This window comes from Ixodes scapularis, unplaced genomic scaffold (assembly GCF_016920785.2).
Source record: "Ixodes scapularis isolate PalLabHiFi unplaced genomic scaffold, ASM1692078v2 PGA_scaffold0__279_contigs__length_252992795, whole genome shotgun sequence".
Taxonomy (NCBI): domain Eukaryota; kingdom Metazoa; phylum Arthropoda; class Arachnida; order Ixodida; family Ixodidae; genus Ixodes; species Ixodes scapularis.
Genome location: NW_024609835.1, coordinates 108,939,889 through 108,961,035, shown reverse-complemented (window position 1 = coordinate 108,961,035; position 21,147 = coordinate 108,939,889). Strand labels below are relative to the sequence as shown.

At 44.5% G+C, this 21,147-nt stretch overlaps 1 protein-coding gene across 1 annotated transcript in view; it reads left to right on the top strand.

The window, feature by feature from the left end:
• The first annotated feature begins 1,007 nt into the window (after positions 1–1,007).
• Positions 1,008–21,147, top strand: part of LOC8034009 (extended synaptotagmin-2) — a 59,680-nt gene continuing 39,540 nt past the window's right edge. The window contains exons 1-13 of the mRNA XM_029990673.4: positions 1,008–1,689; positions 2,681–2,722; positions 2,799–2,936; positions 3,757–3,833; positions 3,930–3,996; positions 4,674–4,763; positions 5,180–5,235; positions 11,400–11,520; positions 13,284–13,383; positions 14,464–14,534; positions 16,337–16,422; positions 19,813–19,861; positions 19,936–20,025. Of these exons, the coding sequence (XP_029846533.2) occupies positions 1,333–1,689; positions 2,681–2,722; positions 2,799–2,936; positions 3,757–3,833; positions 3,930–3,996; positions 4,674–4,763; positions 5,180–5,235; positions 11,400–11,520; positions 13,284–13,383; positions 14,464–14,534; positions 16,337–16,422; positions 19,813–19,861; positions 19,936–20,025 (1,344 nt within the window). The 5' untranslated portion in view covers positions 1,008–1,332. The remainder of the gene's footprint in view (positions 1,690–2,680; positions 2,723–2,798; positions 2,937–3,756; positions 3,834–3,929; positions 3,997–4,673; positions 4,764–5,179; positions 5,236–11,399; positions 11,521–13,283; positions 13,384–14,463; positions 14,535–16,336; positions 16,423–19,812; positions 19,862–19,935; positions 20,026–21,147) is intronic.

The following is a 21,147-nucleotide window of genomic DNA, read 5'->3' as shown; positions in this document are numbered from 1 at the left end:
GCCAGCCGGCGACATATTCTCACAAACGAGAATAAACAAGACGCCGAAGTGCCTGATTCTTCTAATGGACGCACTCTTCACCAGCGAAGGCTATGTTTACCTCTCCAGAAAAAAATAAAATAAAAAAGTGTGTTCCTTTTTATGGTATTTGTATGTTGTTTTCGACTCCTTTCTCTCTCCCCCTCACCCTCTAATATACCCCCCCCCCCCCCCCCCCCCCCTCTTCCGCGCCACGCCGCCGCCGATCCGTTGATTCCCGCGCCGTCAACACGCCGCCGCCGGAGGTACAAACACCGGCGCGCCGCCGCCGGCGATTTTTGACCGGCGCACAGGTCTAATGGAGCCTTATCTCCTCCCGACTTGGCTACGTCCCCGCGCGTGGATGTAGCCTCGGCCTTATTTTAGGTGGGTTTACTCGGACCCATTCTCTCGACGGCAAGGCAATCTTGCAGTTATCCGGCAAAACCGATCTCGCCCGCGCTTGAACGTTGCTCAAGCTGTACAAATGTGCGCTCTTCATTTCAGAAATGCTCCGCGCTTCGACACGCTCGGTCACGTTGCACGCGAACAATAAAAGTGAAATAAAAATAAGAATTTCAAAACAGCCGAAAGGGAGTTTTTATAGTCTTAATAAATAGTAATGCACTGTGTTTTTTTTTTTGTTTTTTTTTTTAATGAAGTTAAAGGTATGGGAACTCTCTGGGTACATGCAGCCGTGCGCTCACGCAGGCTAGAGGCAGAGCGCTAAAGCTAGAGATCCTTGATTTACGTTAGCAGCTGAAACTGCGCTGCATGGTAGAATAGAACTATTGGGATCTAGAGATTAGGTCAACTTCGTTCAAGTTTTAAATACTCGGGATATCCTCGATTTTCTTTTGTTTAAAATTAACTTTTAAAAAATCAAAACCAGACCAGAGTTAGGTGTCGCAAGCTGCCACCCAATTCAGAAGGCCTATTCACGATGGATTTCTGTTTTATCCACCCATTGTGTGTGATTCTTTAAATCTATCCGATTATGAATCGGCTTGCCGATATGTCGTCTGCGGTGTTGGTGTTGTTACTCATGATCGCGCACTGAGCGAGGTCTCGACGGGTATACACCTTCATTAACCGTGCCAAAGATTGTGAAATCCGATCCGCCCGAACGGAGAAAGCGGGCTGCGTACCATCTCCTATTTGCGCGCCGGCAGTTGCGCGTCCATTCGCTCTTCCGGGTAAAGCACGATTTTCGACTGTTTGCAGCTGGCCGCCCTAGGCGTGGCTTGGTGATTCTAGGCGATTCCGTGTTGTATTCTGCTTGACCGTCGAACCAACCATCGGCAACCCGTCACGATGGATGCAAACCGGCCGTCGACGACGGAGACGCCAGCGGACGCAGAGCCTTTGCTGCCTGCCGAGAAACTTCCGGCGGAGAAGCCAGCGTCCACGGAACCCGTGAAGCAGGCCCGTGCCATCCTGCGCACGACGCTGGGGTCTCTCGTGTACAAGTTCGCGAAGGGCATGCTGATCGCTGGCAGTCTCTACATCATGGGCTGGCTCAACTTGAGCCCGGCCTGGCTGCTTATGGGAGTCGCCTCGTACGTGGCCCAAAAGAACTACATCGAGCAGAAACGAATTCGCACCGGCATCACGAGTACGGAGCACGAGAAGGCGAGCGTGCTGGCTACTCTGGAAGACCTTCCCGCCTGGGTAGGTGGCCAATTCCGCATTCTTCAACTATGAGTTGGTCTCGTGGTAGTCAATGTGACGGACGTGTTTTCAATCGTGCATGTGAAGTGCACGCTTGGACCGTGCACCGAGTTGTTACAATCCCATTAGAGGGATTGTTTACACGGCTGGTTACTTCTTCATCAATCTATAGTATGCTAGTATGCTTGCTGTTTCGGTTGGAACCCTTCTTTTAAAAAAGTTGTAGCGGAGGGTCGGTTATAAAATTTATTGATTGAATGTCAACGTTACGTCACAATGTCTGTATCTGTAATAGACTCAGTGAGCCTAGTCGCATTAAAGATATAAATACTTTTGCACGCAACGGTATGTGCGACTAATGAAGGACGAATTTGGTAGGGAATCAAACAAAATACTGCGCAGATTGCACAAAAAAAGCCTCATGAGAAAATACATAGCATAATGCACTTTAAAACTAGAGCTTAGTGATGGCTTGTACTGACAGTTGACGTCTTTCTCAGAGGTAGAGCTCCTCGACACCTTTGTTGGAAGGGCTATGAAGGAACGTTGACATACCCATCTTGGCTATAGGAATTGTCTCGGTGTTTTTCAAACCCTCTATTTTCAACGAACCTTCGACACCAAGCATCTACTATGGCAAACTAAAAAGTGTTTTCGATGGCTTCCAAAGAAATTTAATCAGCAATCATGCCTGTTGTTACTGCAGCCAACAGCACGGGGTCAACCACGTTTGAACTAGTGGCCGGCTCCTTTGGCTTTTCGCTGTCACTGGCCGCTGATAATTGTATGATTCGACCACTAAAGATGACAAGCTCCCGTCTCCTCCACCATTCCAGAATGTTCAATTCTCTTGTCAGAATTCTTCCATTCATTATGAGCCTCTCCTGCGGCCCCTTCTCGGGCTTCTTCGTTGGTTGCCCCATCTCCGTACCTTATTTAGGAGTTGCGTCATTTTTAATATATCCCATTTGTTTCGTTTTTTGGTGGACAGGTGTTCTTCCCAGACACAGAGAGAGCAGAGTGGGTGAACAAGGTGGGTTAGCTGTGGCTCCTGTGCATTCCGCAAAGACCTGTATATTGACGACAGCATTGGATGCCCTCCTCCCCAGATCCTGGGTCAGTTCTGGCCCTTTGTGGGCAACTATGTCAAGGACCTGATCCTTGAGTCCATCGAGCCGAGCGTCCGTTCCTCCCTGCCCGCCTACCTGCACAGCTTCAAGTTCGAGAAGATCGACCTGGGAGATGTGGTATGTGCCCTGACAGCACGGTCAAGACTTCAATCTTTTTTGGGTTGCACCTGCACATGCAAGTGTCAGATGTCGTAGGAAATTAAGGCTGAAACTATAATTATCTTTTTATTTAAACGTACCACAGGTCAAATGGTCCAAGCAGGGCAAACAGATATGTGAAAGCCTATCCAGTAGAAAAATGCAAAAAACTATAAATGAACAAAACAAAGAGGCACTAACACCAATGTTTGTGACATGTAATCAACAATCCTATAGTGCTGGCAATATGAACTTGACACTTTGCAAAATAAACCCACAAAGTTCTTAAGTTGAGACTGAAGTTTTTATTTCTCATATAATAATAAAACTGGCATTAACAGAGAAGTATATTGAAAACACCCACATTATGTTTCTAGGCGGACTGAACATGCTTTCAAAATCCGAGAGTACCACGCCAGGACGAACATGTATGCAAATTCTTTTTTTGTTAAAACCATTGCAAAGTGGAATAGGCTGTCTGAAGACCAGGTGTGCTCTACAAATGAAGATATATTTTTTTCAAAACTGTAACCCCCCTGTAATAACGCCTCCGGGCAATGCGGGGTAATCTTTGAGTAAAGAATAAAGAAAGTTGCCGCAGAAAAGAGAGATTGATCCAAGCCGTTTTTTGTCTTGTTTAGTTTTACAATGTATAATTATTGTTGAAGACCCTCATGGTACCGCAGAGCATATATGAAATAAGTGCCACGCTCACTCTGCACCTGAGTAGGTTTGTGTATTTGTCTGCTTATATGCGGGAATATGTTTACTAGAATCTCATTAAACCACTCTCTTCCAGCCTCCTCGCATTGGAGGGGTCAAGGTGTACAAGGAGAATGTTTCCAGAAATGAGGTCATTATGGACCTGGAGTTGTTGTAAGTTCACTTTTACATACACCTCTAACCTTCTCTGTTTGTGCTTGTGGTCACCGAGATTTGATGTTATTTCTTTCGTCTTTCTTCCTTCTGCAGTTATTCAGGAGACTGCAAGTTTAGCATCAAGGTCAAGGGCTTCAAGGCCGGCATCAGGGACTTACAGGTGACACAGCAGGCTCTGTGAGATACCGAGGGAGTCAAATTGATCATTGGCCCTTTGATTGGACCGCATTAATTGGTTTCTTAATGTTTCAGCTGCTAAAATTTTGTACAGAGGTGACCAAAGAATGTGCATTAGGTGTATAAAAATTTCAAAGAATGAGCTTACCCAAGAAAAAAATAAAGAGTGTAAATTTGCTACGTACGGCGGCCGCCTACAAATGAAAGAGCCAATAAATTGCCGCATATGTTGGCGTATAGCGAAATAGCCCAACAAAAAATCCTTTTGGTTTTGTGTCCATTGGGTATGTTTTATTGCTAAAAATGAGAAAATCGTACACCACACCGAAAAAGCCTGCGCCACATTTACCTCGAAAACATTGTCTGCTATCGGAGATCGCTGTCTGCGACCTTGCTCTTACCTGCCTCCATCTGTCGGCTCTTGCACCAATCAAACGTCTTTTGCTACGAGACAGATGTCATGGATAGTGAAATCGGGCTCTTCCTGTTTTACCTATTCTTCACTTGGGTAAGATCACCCTTCAAAATCTTGATGGTTGTCTCTTGGACAGTGCGAGCCTTGACCCATAGTTTGTCCCGTTCACGCCATTAAAATCTTAATCTAACTGTCCCGTTCGCCTACCTTTCACACAAACCCTTTGTTTCGGGGGTGCGTCGCAGGTGCACGGTCACCTGCGTGTGGTGATGCGGCCGCTCACCAAGGAGATGCCTATCGTCGGGGGAGTCACTGTTTTCTTCCTCCGTCCTCCGGTGAGCTTTCCAAGTTTGATTTGCACTTGGGAGCCAACAAGAAGGTCGTAGTTGTACTTAAAGTAACGCTCTAGTTGCCAGTTTGACCAAGACAGGAGGGAGGTCTTTTCGTTGTCCGTCCCGCCTCCAGTGTGAGAAAACACATTTGTAACGTTTAATGATCGTACAACTGCTTGTACAGTCAAGCTATGCTTACTTAGCTCTTGCAGGTTTCTTTGAAAACTAGGGCTTTCGGTTAGGCTAGAAATGTAACTTTATCCAGTTACATTTTTGTGTTGGGAATGCTCACATTCTAGACGTGCAAGTTTAGCAAAGGTACTGTATGGTTTTTTTTTTTTTTACGAGCGCAGTCTAATAAAATTATTTGAATGTCCTCGCGAGTGGCGTCTCAATTACGACGACGTCCCATTGCGCAGGCCATTGACTTTCAACTGACCAATTTGGGACAAGTCCTGGAGGTTCCGGGCCTTAAGTGAGTTTGTTAGTTTGATTCGTATAGTTTTGATTTTATGTCGCATAGCGGGAGCTCGTTTAGAGACGGCCCGCATCGCCTACCCACCGGGTGCCACCTGCGAGGCTTACGGTTCTGGATAACCTCGATGGCGACTCATACAACAAGAGTGGGAAGCAGCTTTATTATAAGAAACACTTTTTATTGGTTCTGGAACTTACTTCGGAATTATAGCTTCAGACATTTCGTAAACGAAAACCAAACTTGTCGCACAAATGTTTGTAAAGTAAGAAGACAGGGCTGCCTCGAAATGCCACCTTATGTCTCCACCATGGCTTCTCAATTCAGGTTCCTAGGAACCCAGAGACTGCTTCTCAGAGGAGCCTCAGGGGTTCCCTAAGCTCTCAGATTTCCTCAACCGTCCCTAATTTAGCAGATCTTAGCCACCTGCAGATGCGTAACTACAAGTCAAATTCTTCCTACCATGTACATTATTATATTTACAAGGTCTGTAGGCGTCCACACTGCTCTATTTCAATGATATGACATCTGGGAGGGGTCTCTTGGGTGTCAGTCAAAGCGGATAAAAGTTCCTCGAGATCAAAAGGTTTGGGAACATCTGGTTTACAATGTTAAAGGATAATTTGGGTGGCGCACTACGGCTGATAACTTTGGGTTTTCAATGTTTGTCTCTCAAATAAACTTATACTCGGCTTTTTTCTCTTTTGTTTTTATTGCTTCTGAAATGTGCGATGTTGGAATTTTTGTGATCTCTTCGAAGACGGGTGCTTCGCCGCAAAATTGACGTCCGGTTGTAAACCTCCGAGAACAGAGTTCAAGTGCACAATGGTACGCCAGCTTTCTGTCCCAAACCGAGGTCAAGCAAAGTGTGCCGGGAAATGGGCAGAGAGGGGTCCATGAGGCTGTGCTCTTTGAGGCAAAACAAAAAAAGCCAGATTTTATAAAATTGACGGGCGTTTATCATCGTGTCCTCAAGTAAGTTTGTGAGATAACCCTCTTTTGTCTTGAAGTATTGACTTAAAAACATAGTACAACGGGTCTGTGCATGTTTTTTGCTATTATATATCAGACTGAACTATTTACACACTTTGCTATTTTATGGAAGCGAAATCTCTGCTTGCACACATCCAATTTTTTTTATTTTAAGCTTTTTATTCTTTTTTTTTTTCTGGTAGGCGCATGTGCAAAATATCCAATAAGAGGTATAAAATATATTGTAGTGAGTGCGCAGGCGAGCTGGTGGAAATTAACCATTCTGAAGTGTATATAAGAGGGTGACCGAATAAACTTGTCTTTAGCTGTGTTAGAGACATATCCTCGACTGTCCCTTTTTCTTCTACTTTGAAACTTCCTCTTTTCCTGCCTCAGTCTCAGGCTAACATCAGAATGGTATAAAATATGTTAAATATGACATCAGGTGTTTTAGATGCCTTCTATACTTCCTGCTAAAATAATTTTAAGACAAAAAATTCAAAACTGTAAAAGAAAAACTTGCAAATCATTCTAGACATAACCCCGAGGCAGTAAGGGGGGGGGGGGGGGGGAAGGGAAGGGAGGGGGAGGGGAGGGGAGGGGAAGGAAGGGCAACACAACACAAAGACTGTGTTGTGTTGTCCTTCCTTTTCCCCCTGTCTCGGGGTTTTGTCTAAAATGTTAAACCTTCACCAGCTTGTTTGTGCCCCAACTTTTTATTTATAAAACATCCTACTAAGGCTTTCATTTGTACCTTATTGGATTCCACAGACCTTTCAGTTTACTAAGATATATTTATTTTATGATTTCAGTATTTCAGTTTGTCTTAATCCTTCTCATAATCCTGACAAATTAAACATTCTGCATCAACAAACGTAATTAGGCTACATCAATACGAAGTAAATATGTGTAGCCATATTGTAAAGGCAGGTAAGCTATGTAAATTTCATTTTAATTGAATCGTAGGCTATATAAAAAAGCTCTAGAATAGTGTTGCCCCTTAAAGGGGCTGTGCAACAATTTCAGTGCTTTGCTTAAATAAATTGCGGGTTGGTGTCTCAACCTTTCTCAAGTAAAGAACAAAAACCCGCTTTTGACTGTGTGTCCTAGTTTTTATTTTAAAAATTGACAAAGATTGAGGTTTTCGGCACCTCTTAACTCCTTCACCATCTTCCGAGTCACGTGTGCTGTGACGTGAATGGGGGATGTGCGGTGTTTTGGTGAAGCTCTCCCTAGAGCCATCAGTGAGCATCAAGAACTCACCCGCTCACTACCATGTGACCACGTGCTTGCACAGCACGATCAACAAGGCGAGAGGAGGAAACTCTCGTCCGGGTCCGGCCCCCCCTGTCCGGCTCTGCCCCTGTCCTCCTCTGGCTTCTAGCGGCTGTTCGCGGTAGCAGATAGAGCTGACAGTTTTGTGGACCTCTGATAAACGCCGCCACTAAACTGCGTATAATAAAAGTTATCAATGATACCAGGCTTTTGACGCATTTATATTTATGTTGGAACGACAAGATTTATAGAAAAATTACCTTTTATCGAGGTGGTATTTGCACAACTTTCTATCCTTTTACAAGTCCCCGATTGATGTCACGCCGCATGGTTCTCATGGCCGCTGCTCGCGGCTGCAGGTCGAGAAATATTGTTGTTTTTGCCTCGCGATTAAGCGTCGGAATTGCAACATTTCGATAAAAGGAGGTGTGCTTTCTGTTGTTTGTGACAAGGTGAACAATGCCAAAAGTAAGAGATGCAAATTCTTTCAACATTAAAATCGTTGCACAGCTCCTTTAAGCTCCCCCCTCCCCCTAATCTGGCTCTGGTCGAGGGTTTCCGGCTTTGCATTCTCTTTCATTCAGGTCGCAATGCACTAGTAGGCACGTACTGTCAGGTGGTGCAGGTAGAGAGAAACAGTTTTTCTTTTTTTAGTTCTCAGTTAGAAATTGAGTAATTGAGTAGGCACGTTAACCTTTTAATTGTGAAAGATTTGAAAATTAAAAAAAATATTATAAATCATTTTTTAAATTTATTTTTTAACTTGTGGGAATACAGAATCCACCTTTTTCCGCACAAGTGGCACCCCGTGTGGGAGGATTATTTTGGCATGTAACGAAAAGACTAGGAAGGAGAGGAGACAAGCTTCTTTGTGCTACCTTGGGGGTGACTGACAAGCCACCATGGACACAAAAGCAATGTCTCCGGAGCTGAGTCTAGGTCACCATCGCTTAGTGGACCTAACAGGACCTAGAGTCTTTATTCGAAGGATTATTCGCTCGCGCTCCTGCCATGCCCACACATCTTCCACGCGTCAAGCAAAATGGCAACCTTGTTTTCCACCTAGCCTCTAATCCGGCCTAGCAACACGTGCATTTTGTACTCTCGAACCGGAAAGCTGGAAAGGGGTCTGTTGCCTCAAAGTTCAGACAAAAGGCAACGCTAGATGTCGCCTGCTTATGCTTCTAGTGCCGGACTGCACTTGCGACACAGGCAACTGATCGACGGAAAAAGTAAAATAAGGGCGTGCACATAAATGACATCACAAAAACTGCAATACAGTTGTATGCGTGCACCAAAAACTATAAAACAACAATTTAAAACACAACAATGATTGCAACGGACATATTCAATACATTTTTATTGCCTCCTAAAGGTGAGCAGGGAAGAAGCATGTCCTATGGTAAATATTCAGGAGGTTTGGAATTTGTCAATTCAATAGTTGTGTGCCATAGTTATTGTTCTAGTTTTATAAAAAAAAAAAAAATTGCGGTGGCTTAGCTCGCCTGTGTTGGTATATACGTAGCGTGAGCTTATGCGCACAAAATGAGAGGCGCTATCAAGCGGCCCCGGTGCAGCGTCAGACTTGGCTACTGTGCAATGGAGGCGCACAGCTGGGCACGCGGCGGTGCCAGTGCATCTGCCGTGGCTATGACGTCACTCCTCTGGAATGCGCAGACTGGCAAGGCGGACAGTGGCGGAGGGCGCGGCAACGGCAGCAGAGCGCGCAGTGGCGGCAGCAGAGCGCGCGGCAGCGGCTTCCCGTGGCTCTCATAATGAGCCGTGCTTATTATGCGAGTCATGCTGATTATGCGGAGCACGCGGCACCGTGCTCATTATGCAGAGCTCCGCCGCCACCTCCTCGCGCTCCACATAATGAGCATTACTCATTATGAGGGCCACACGAAACTGCTTAACCTCGGCCAGTGTAGCTAACGCTACAAAACTAAAACCAGGACAGAGTTGAAGACCCTGATTGAATATTACTACTACTTCAATTTTAATACTTTTCAGTAGTCACGTGCAAATACAGTAGTGGATTTTAAGTTCAGAGTGATAGTGGTTTTGACCAAATATTTTCTAACCAAATGTCTAATAGTTTTTCCAAGCCTTTCACTATTGCGCACCATGCTTAAACAAAAATTCAGCTGAACTCGTTGTTCCTAACCTTCCACTTGGCCACTTCTAAGCTCAGATAATTTTAGTATATTTACGAGCTTTGACATGTAAACAACAAAATTGTTGCAGCTGCCCTAATCGAGGGGGTTTATAAAGATGCTTGCTATGTGCAAATATTACTTCATCAATTTCACAATTTGACAAACAAAACAAAAACAACATTCAAATGATTAGCGCGAGTTGTCAAGACATCGCTACATACCTAGCTGATACTCTTGCATAACTGCGGCGGGATAGCCCCATTGAGTGCGCTTCTCACCATGCACCTGTGCACTGCGGGGAAGCAATACCCGCGAGCTGCGCAGGTATTGCTTCCCCGCATGCACAGGTGCTCGGTATGAAGCACACAGAACGGGGCGGGCTAACTCGCTGCAATCAACACTTCAAAGAGTGGGAATATCCCAGTTCACCACGAAGCGAATATCAAATAGTGTATTATTCGAAACTACTATCTGAAAATTATAATATTTTCGCAACACTATATTTTTGTATCCCATTGAACCTTTTCTGCCTAGTATTTGAACTGCTTTGTGCACATGTTGTACACAGTTTTTAGCAGTTTGGGGATCCTGGGAATGCAGTCACTGGCCTGCCACTGTTGCAGCACTTCTTGTTTACTTCTTTGACCAAAAAAAAACAAACTAATTTGACGTTCATGTTTAGGCAGCATAAGGTCGGTCTCCCTTTGACTGCCAGCCCAAGGTCTTTAACATGCACCACGCAATAGTGATACACAACTGCATGCCAGTACGATGCTTATCCAAATCAAAATCGAACCCAGGATCCCTCTGCTCTGCAGTGCGAGCTTTTGCTGCGCGCATTCCGAGCTGCGGTGCGCTAACGTGCTTGTCACTGTGTGTCTTAGTGGTTTTCGCACTATTTATTAATGCGAGAGCATGAACTAGTCTCATGGAGCAAGCTGACATCATGAGCTTGAAGCGCGAAAACGGCACCTAGTTTCCCTGATCCTTCGGTTTCATTGGCTGGCGCGCATCGACGGGGCTCCCATTGGCTGCTGTGCTCGTCAGTTTCCACGACCGCTCACCCCATGGCGCTGCGTGTCCATCAGCACGCCGTTGCTCCCCCGGGCACCGAGCGTCCAAGGTCACTGTGCCCAGGGATAGCACACGCACTGACCGGCGACGAAAAGTATGCAGCAGACGAAAAAAGGAGCGGACGAGCAGCTTGCATGCTTTCGCATTCACAACTCATAAGAAATGCTTAGCTGTACCTCTGTCTTTTAATTTTGTTCATTTAACTGTAGCACTATCTCATCGTCTGTAAGTGTTGCGCCTTTGTTGTCTGCGCAGTATGTTTTTCTACAGAGTGCAGTGTGATATAATGAGGACACTGCCAAAAATCAAATTTGAGGTAAAATTGCTTTGGATAGCAGGTTTGAGAATTTAAGGAATAAAAGCCACGAAATATAAAACTTTTAAAACCAATTTTTGTAATAGTCCTTGCTCTATAAAAACATATTAGCTGTCTGAGTGAAGGCAACAGTTTGTAAACTTTAACGCATTGGACCATGTGGTACTTCTGATTTTTTTCTATCAAACTGCTTCTAACTTTTTTTAAAGGGCAGTTTCGTTTATTGCAGGACTACCCATATGTTGAGTGTTTAGGCCCGATCAAGTCAGGTCAAGTTTATAAATTCCACATGTCGGAAGTTTCCCTGTAGATTTCTGCCATTGTCGTGGGTTGCATACCTCATCCCAGGTTTTACCGATTCCTCACAGTGACCTGCTCAAGAAGGCGGTGTCAGACCAAGTGGCAGCCATGATGGTGCTTCCTAACAAGTTCTCTATGAAGTTGCAGGAGCATGTGTCGACCCAGTCGCTGCGCTTCTCTCTGCCCTGTGTAAGTTTACAGGCTCGTTTTTAAAGGGGCACTCCGGCGTTTTCTTCATGGTCCGTGGTTTGTCTGAAAACTTGCTTAACACACCAGAAAACATACCTGGAACAGTATCCCAATGATTAAGCCAAAATATTGATTTTTGGCAAAGTTATTGAATTTACAATTTTCGTCTTCGTTGTGTTTTTCAAACTGAAAGTCTGTACTGGCAACAATGAAAAAGTGATGCCAACAGCAGGCAGGGGTTCACTCCATGGACTGTAGGCTTTGTTCTGAACTGATTACAAGCAGTTTTGTGGTGCCAAATGAATGCTTAGGAAACTCACTCCAGCACCCTGTGCAGGAGCACGAAACAAATGCTCAGCATATTTCATTTTTTTGCTTGTCTGCTCGACTGTCAAGCCTGCCTGCCACTGATGTCATTGCACTGAAAAGCGCGGGTATATTTGAATGTTGGTCTTGTAATCATTTTCATTTGCCGATTTTACAACTATTCTGAATCTCGCGATACTAGCTAGCACACCGGAAATGGTAAGAGCCGGGGATTCAGAAAATATAGTTAGTTGGGCTAGCTCACAGGAATTGCCAGAGTACCCCTTTAAGCGCTAGATTCGCCTCACAAAGATTAGGAACTCTCGTCACATACGGGCTGCAGTTACTGTAATTATCCAAGTATAGATTAATCTTTTGTTTTCCCTCCAATGTTTTTTTTTTTTAAATTGGGGATTGGGCTTCTGATCATAACGAAAGAATTTGGGAAACAATATTTTCGACCCCATAAAGCTAACTGAGATGCTCCCTTGCCTGAGTCGCTCCTCTGAGCATGCAAGTGCAAAGCGGGGAAACTGGAGGCATGCACCTCGATGCAAAGTGGCAAAGCTGTATGCGAAAATGCTTCGTCGTAGCCGTGAAGCTTCACGCAAGCTGCACAGCACAAGTGCTACTGCTTGAAGGCACGTAATTCTGGAAGTCGTGTCGACGATGTCACTCCCAAGTGAGCTGTAGCTAAGGTGACTAAGCGCACTGTGAAACAAATGTTTTTATGTGCTTTGTTCCCTTCCACTCCTTTAAAATATGAAAGTTTGCCTACATGCAAATATTTTTCTAATTTTCTCGCCGAGTTCTCAATTGCGGGGGTCAACCTATATTCGTAACCTACCTATGTTCGAGTAGGTATGGCACCCTCCTTTTTATTCAAAGGGAGCACCAGCCCTCGATCTTGCCTTGAGCACGTCTTTGCTATTACCTTCTACAAAGAGGCTTTGGGCGATGGAGTTTTCCGAGCGAAACAAGGACCCATAGCTCGGCAGCACGTGGAGCAGAAGCTTGTACGCTAGACTTGGAGGTTACGAGTTCAGTTCATTTATGTGCGGACGGTACTGGTGCACGTTAACTTCTGTACGACACATGTCGAAGTCCTCTAGTTCTCGGCACCCTGTACTGCACTGGCCAGATTCTGCCTTCATCGTCGAGACTTTTGCCTGGATGGTGAAGAGTGGGTCGTTTCGAGGAATAATACAGCAATTATTAATATTACTATCTTCACCACATGCACATTCCAACATTTTATCTGAAACATGTCTTCACTGTTGTCGCCGACAGCTTCAGAAGCATGTGGTTAGTTCGGAGCATTATATTCTTGGTCTGCAGCCAACATGATAGCGGCGTTAGTTGATAAGAACGCCCAAGAATGAGGTGTGCTCATGATGAGTCACTCCCTGCTTTGCTTAAAGCAGCCGGAGATTGTGACTACCTTCCTGCGTCTGCAGGGAGTCCTACGGCTTGAGGTGGTTGCAGCAAAGGATCTGGTCAAGGCAGACATCGGCATGCTCGGTCTGGGCAAGTCTGACCCCTACGCCATCATCACAGGTGAGGCAGCGATATCTAGACGGATGCATGCCCTGGAATGCGATCCAAGGGGTGTGCACAAACGGTTCCCGTCGGTCAACCGGCCCAGTGCCTGCAAGGCACCTGTGCATTCAGAGGCAGTAGGAGTTTGCTTAAGCTTTGTGAAGGTATTTTTTGAAAGATAAAGAGACGCCGAAGACGTTTGAGGTTTGTATGGACTGACGCACGCCTCCGATGTCGTGCCGCCGCAGTAGTGCTGCCATTGCAAAAGTGCACGCAGATGCTTTGCTTTTTCTGCAGCTGGTTTTTGAGCGTGTGCAATGTTGACACTTAGTGTGAGCAATTGCACGCTTGTATGTGTGAACAGACAGGTTATTTATTAAACTCCAGTTCATAGGACTAGTCCTCGTTCCAGCGAAAGTGCCTTCAAAGTAGATGATATATATTAGCAAGCGCAACAAGAGGAAGGTCAAAGGAGGAAAATAAAGGACAAGTACCTCTTCAGTTCTTGTGTGCCGAAAATCCACAAACCCAAGAGACAGATGCGGAAAACGTAAAAACTTGAAGGTATTTACGATTTAATGTGAGAAACACTTCCCTAGAAGATTATTAGTCATTGCCTGATTGTCATATGAATCAGAGACTCAGAATATAGGCAGGCACAAGCCTATATATACTATGATTATGTGGACAAGCACAGCCGGTACTCGCATTGCCATTCTTAGTCTTAAACGAGAATCATGCACTCACTACTCGTGCACCTCACTGTAGAATTCCATAATTTTGTTGTAATTTTGGGTCTCACTGTTATTTGGCATCACTGTTTTTGACATAACGGCGCAAGGACTCTTTTGCCATTAATTCTCTGGCTGGTTTTTTTGCTCTCTCTGTTTGGTACTACATAGTAAGACAGTTCCAATTGAACATGTCGGCTGTTTCGTACATTACCGGTGGTGGGTCCACTGTACCTTCCTCGTTGAAGTACATGCGCACTCTTCACCTCGTATCACCTCGTGCCCTACAGTGGTAGCACCAGAAGCAGCCGACGCAGTAAAACTCAAACACTACATTTTCTCAATACACTTTTCTCTGCCCTCCTAGTGGGAGCCCAAGAGTTCCGCACGCAGGTTATTCCCAGCACGGTCAACCCAAAATGGAACTTTTACTGTGAGGTAAGCCAGTTCAGCCACATTTGCCCAATCCTAAAATGCTTTCTTAAATTATTTATCTATTTATTTGTTTAGAACCTTAACATAAAGTTAGGCTAGTTGTTGCATAGTTTTAGAATGAAATGGCGCAAGAAAGCATTGTTTTTCTGTATACTCTCATGGTGATACACTTGATATAGCAAACAAAGCACTGCAGGCCACCCGGGCTCAGATTGCGCCGGCGGCGAGCACATAGCTTCCGTTGATTGCAGGGCAGATAGACCGCCACGCCAGCATATGCGCACAGGAATAAACAGCAAAAAAGCAGTTGTAAAAAAAAAAAAAAAAGCAACAGTAAAAAAAAAAGAAAAAAAAAAGTGGAGGATGGCAAAAGCAAGGGGTAGGGCATGTACGCGCGTAGGGAGGGCAGGTGCTTGGCTGTTGGAACTGAAGCTTGCGCTATTTCACCGAACACCGCTGTCTCTGTGCGACTTCTTAACTCCAAAATAAGATAGGCAACAAAAAAAAAAAGTCTTTGTCAAGTCGAGTGTGTTGACAACAACGGTTGAGCAATCACACTTTAAACGCAGGACCGTGTCCTCCAGCAAAAAAATTATGACACCGAATACTGGTGTCATAATTTGACACCAGTCAACCGGCTGGTTGCCGCCGTCGCTCATAGATGGCGGTAGCTGTCTAGAGTTTGGTGTCATCACCTATGAGCGATGGCGACGTGCACAACAGCGCGAATAATTCCGCCACCGCCGCTAAGCCACTTTCGCCTCAAGTTCCCCTTCGTCAAGCACTCCAGATTCCCTTGCGAAAGAAGAGCAGATCGCTCGCCTGGAAAACCACCGCCGAGAACAGAAGCTACAGCTCCGCTGCTCTTTCTTCTTCACCAGAGTGGAAAGGCTAAAAGTTTTTTTCTTTCTTGCCTTTCTTTTTTTGTTGCCTGAATTTAGTGAGGTTTCTTTTTATTTGCTTGCTTAACTTTATTCTACGGATTAAATTTTTTTTCTTATGCAACTCGCATTTTTATTTTTTTTTATTTTTTAAAATTATTTTCGTGTTTTGTTGCTGGCACCGTGTGGAGGTCGTGGCCCGGTGTAAATGTTCGCAAACACCGTCCCGTAAATGTGGCGGTGTTCGTGATCTTCATTAACTAAGCTCTACTGCATTTAGCGGCTCTTAGAGGCTCTATTTGGTAAGGTCCCGTTGGTGGCGGCCTTGGTATTAGCAGAGACGCGCGGAAATTTCAACTGGAGCTTAAGTTAGCATATTTTTGTATATCAAATTATTGATATATTGAACATTTTTACGATCCCCTTTGAATTCAATATATTTGGGTTCAACTGTATATCTATAATATTGAATACTTTGAAGTACTGTTGCGGCTTTTAAGACTCCATCTTAGTAAGCACTGTCCTCAAATGTTAAAATGAAATGTAAAAAAACTTTCTTTTTACAAATTGGGTTTGACAGTAATTTAGGCTTTTTTTTTTGGTAAATCTTAGTTAAGTATAACAAATAGCTAGAAGATATTTTACAGTGCTGAACTTAGTTTGTGTTCAAACCCTACTTAGAGGTTAGCCAGTGTGTTCAAATTAACCTTAACCTCCATGGAAAGATACTTTTTTTATCCTTTTTGGGTGCTGTTTTAGTTACACAAGGAATGATGGAAGATGAACCTCTGTAGGCTTCCAAGCAGTTGTACCTTCTGTCCAAGTTGTTGCAGTGGAGCCCAACTCTGAGCAGCTGCTCGTATGGAGCACCTGGCACTGGAGCAGTGGTGCTGACACTCTTTTGCACTGTTGATTTCCTGTTAGGCAGTGATCTACCAGATTCCTGGGTGCACTGTGGACATCGACGTGATGGACGAAGACCAAAGCAGCAAAGACGACTTCCTTGGAAGGTGAGCCAACCTTCTAATGTTTTGGGCGTTCCTGCAGCTTACATAACTTGCATATATGTTTCTTCTTCAGGAGGATATGTCAGATGCAAACCCCCATTTGCTGCAGTAGTTATTTAAGCTTATACAGGTGATTTCCATCTAAGAACATCCGCTGCACTTTTTTTGAGTGTCATGATCGAAAATGGATAGCCATTGAGTAACTAGGATTGAAATTTGCAGATGGCTCTATACGAGCTTGTCTCAATTTTGGGTTAACTAGAAGGCAGGCTTTACGGGGTTGTGCAGTCTGTCTCATAATGAGCACGCAATCAATCCCTTCGACTTTAAGTCGTCAAGAATGGAAACGAGTTTGACTTCAGTGGAGTTTTGAGATGAGCAGGGTAGAGACGTTTTCTACATACTAGCTTTGACTGCTGAAAGACTAAAATATGATTTATTCTCAGAGCCCAGCATGAGAGTAAATTACTGTCTTAGAGAAAAGGTGCCTATCGGGGGGGAAAATTATTCTTCATGCCAAGAAAGACTTTATTCTCACCAAAGATTGCTTCTGAACATACTAACTCGCCAAAAATGCAAAAATGCTGCCCTAGAAAAAGTAAAAAATCCAGGAGCATCAATCGTCCTGGGAAAGCATGTTATTGTTTGGTAGGGAAAGAGTGGAAAATGTTCTTTGGCAAAGAAAACACAAAACATACAGTTCACAAGAAAGTAAAAGAAGCCTCCTCGACAAGCGGAGCGTGGTGTGCGTGTGTGTGCGTTTTTGTTTTTTTCTTGACACTTGGTTAGTTGCTGATAAGTATGTAGTTTGGAGCACGCAGTTGGGGTCGTGTTTAAAACTGAAACCGATAGGAGGTGTTGCCATAAATATTACAATACAGTCTAAGCTCATTATAACAGACCTTGATTTTGACCAAGATTTCAGTCTGTTGGAAGAGGAGTATGTTGTTTGCAGATATGAAGTTGAGTCAATCCAACCAAATGTTACAAATCAGTATGGTATATCCAAATGTCTGTTGTAACCAGGTCTGTTGTAATGAGCTTAGACTGTATTTTTCCAGTGATGTACTCGCATCTTGCCATGTGAGTACTTCGCTGTGGTGAGGGACGACCTTTTCTCTCCCACATTTTTTATTGTTTGACCTAAATAAAATTAGACAATGTTATTTGCCTGTTTGTTCATTTTCATGTTTGTAAAATATGCATCTGCTTGAAACAAAACAAAAGAAAAAAAGAAATGTTTGAAAATGTTATTCCATTCGTGTGCATCTTCCGAGCAGAATGTCGCAGACTCCCTGGGCTGATCTCATAACTGCGATCATCTTTTCAGCGATGCTAAGTGTCTCTGGAAGGATGACCGCTTATAATACAAATATGATCAAACAAAATTTTTCTTGTACAAATACTAGCAGATGGCGTATAGGGTACCATCCAGACACCTTTTTCTTTTTTTTAATTTAGTCTTGATTTTATGATGTAACATCAGTGCGTGGATTGTGGGTTGGATGCGGTTCGGATACAAAGCCTGCTAATGCGGATCGGATGCGGACGATCAAACTGTTCTCTGCGCAGGGCTCTATTTATTCTGGAGTCATACTGCTGATTATGCAAAGGACAATCATCTGAGTTGTACGAAAAAGCTTCCTTTACTGGAACAGAATTTCCTAGGTCGAAGTCGAGGTCGATGTTCACGTTTGACCAAGTATTGAGACTAAGCAGTTGTGAAAACCTATTTGTGACCATACCGCTTAGAGTTTATAGTACCTGGATGCTGATATGGGGTGCTATAACACCCAAAGGTATCATTTGATTATCCTTAAACTTTTCATCTGCGGGTCTTAATAGGTTTCTTTACTCTACACTTCATTATCTCGTATGAAGAGACAATGATTCACGGATGTATCTATGTTCTCAAACTTTTGGCATCTGCAATTATGCCAGTCAAGAGTTGCATGCACAAAATATTGGAGAAAGAATTTCGTCAAATTAATTTTGCCACGAGAAAATAATGATTTTTAAAACCCCAACTCAAGCAGTTGTGAATGCTCAAGTAATCATGGACATTTTAACTGCGCTATTTGCTGTATCGGCGCACCCGACAGGCAAGTTCATAGTAAGTTCCCACAATTTTGTTTGTGATCTGTGCACGCGATATCAGCTCCCATAACACGCGAGTTGTTCCCTCGTGTTTGTTGTACTGTGAAATGCGAATTTGCTGCGTCCGCAATCTGCAGTATCCGTTCCCGTGATATAAAGTTTCTAGTGGATTTCTGCGTTTTTCTCCACGATCTGCATGCGTGCGATATCGTTTCCTGTGACAGGCAAATTTGTAGCAGGTTAGTTCGACGTGAGCGCGTTGGTGAAGTTAAATAAAACTGAAAGAATAAACTTTGGGACGGACAGAACAGCAGACTGTGCATGTTTGTTGCACCACAAAACTTGAATCTGCTGCGTCCTCGATATCTGTTTCCATAAGATGCGTGTTCTCAGTGGGTTGCCGCGGGTCCTTCGAATGGTGAAACGCAAATCTGCTGCATTCACAACCTGCACTATCCTTTCCCACGACATAAGAGTTCGTAGCGAATTCCTGCGTATTTATCGCATCGTGAAACGCGAATTCGCCGTGTTTTTGATCTGCGGTGTCAGTTTCCGCGTCATGAGGTTTGTAGCAGTTATCACAGTGTTTATGATTAATTTTTGATCAATTTTTCCTGTGGCATCCCCAAAGATTGCCTACCCTACGTCTTTCACCGTTTATCTCTTCATTTTGGGTGGGCGCTCTTACGGAACTTTACGGTATGCCTTTTTGTGAAATCGCAGTGTGGATCATACTGAATAATAGACCATTTTTCGAATTCCCAGTTTGATAGTTTTGCAGTACAGAGCTGAATGGGTGTGGCACGAGCGAGCACGAATATTTGTTTGAGCGATAATGCTAGATTTTGTTGCCTACTTTGAGCTACGGTTACCTAGATTGAGCTCCCAAAATGTTGTTTTTGTTCCCATTGTGGCGTATCGTTTGCCCCCAAGTTTTTACAGCTTCTCTCTCCTTCCCTTCGGCACCTTTTCTTTCTGAGAATTTCCCCCCAGAAGTCCTTGAACCAAGTGTCGACAGCGGGCACCGGTTCTTCCAAATGAAGTGGAATGATTCCCAAAGTTTCCAGGCATGTCTCTCCTTCACTGGTTCAGGACATGCAACGTAACTGAGGTTTTATATAAACCTTTCCCACGAAGCACCGATGTGATCCCCGCATAATAAATGTCATTTACCAACACGAGAACATTGAACTTAACAAACTGCAAGATGTTGCGAGTGCAGTGGCAGAAAGAGGGAGAAAATCTACTGAGAGGATGTTGTGACTCTTTTTGTGCCTCTGCCCCCCCCCCCTCCAGGGTCTCTGTGTCAGTGAGTGACCTCCAGGACCAGGGGCAAGGCGACATGGTGAGCAGTGGTGGCTCTTTGGGTGAGTGGGAACAAGAACAGCGTGTGAGTGGTCCCTGTGACGTTCCCAACAGTGGCTGACCTTGGACGACACCAAGTCGGGCAAGATCCGCCTGCGCACCTTCTGGCTCAGCCTGACCACCGACACCGACGATCTACCCCTGGTAACGAGCTCATTACAGAGACAACCATGAGAACTTGGTCACCTCTCGCAGCTTTTGGAAAATACCATATTTTCCGGTCTATAAGTTGTGCCATTCTTTAAGTTGCACAACTCTTCCTCCCACAAAGCCACAGACCTCTGCCACCTTTCTTTGGACCGTCTTCAGACCGCTGGAAGACTAGGCCACCCGCGGGTGCCCTGCCACCCCTCCTTTGTCGTAAATGTGGATATGGCTTGCATCTTGCACATTTAAGGTCCATACTTTTATAAAAATGCATGCATAAAAGCCGCAGCGTTGTATAACATGCATTGATGGAAACAGGAGAAAAGAAAGCCGCAACTTTTGTATACTCCGGAAAATATGGTAATTCCTCTTGAATGACAGTTACAGCATTTTAAATGTAACTGTTAAAGGAGAAACAGTATAGTCCCTCGTTACAACAAAATCGCTTTTTTCGGGTTGTCGCTTTTTTCTAATTATAGCTTTTATCAAAGTTCAACGTAGTCCTGACCAAAGAGCACGCATTGTGAACCCGATTATTTTAAGTGTATTGGCAGCCGAATGCATTTATTACGAAGGCCAAAGTGCTGAAAGCATGCAGGAATACACGAAAGCGCACGGATACCCTTGCATTCTCTCCCTCTTCTTCATTGAGGCAAATGGCAAACAAGAAAACAGTGCAAATGGGTGATGCAGGGCAAAATGCTACGACTTTGTGCAGCGTTGCCCACAGATAGTGCATTTTTTTTGTAAAATTTGCGAGGAGCGAACTTACCTGAGGAAAAAGTAAAGAAAGAAAAAGGCTTAGCTCCTATGGAAACGCAGCGACGCCACCGGTCTGCAAACAACACGGCGCCGTTTCGCACGGGAGACAAGAGATGGCGCAACAAACGCCGCCAACGAACGAGCATACGGCACCGAGAGCAGGCCTTTTTAGCAGACAATCTTTTCGACTCAAAAGCGGCGCGCGTTCCGCAGGCGGCCACAGTCACAAAAACAAAAAAGACAGGCGTGGTAACAGCAAGGAACTGCAGCTCCTTGTCTGCAAAAGGGCCGGCTCTCGGCGTCGTCTGCTCGTTCGTTGGCGGCAGTAGGCGTCGCGACATCTTGCGCCATCTCGTC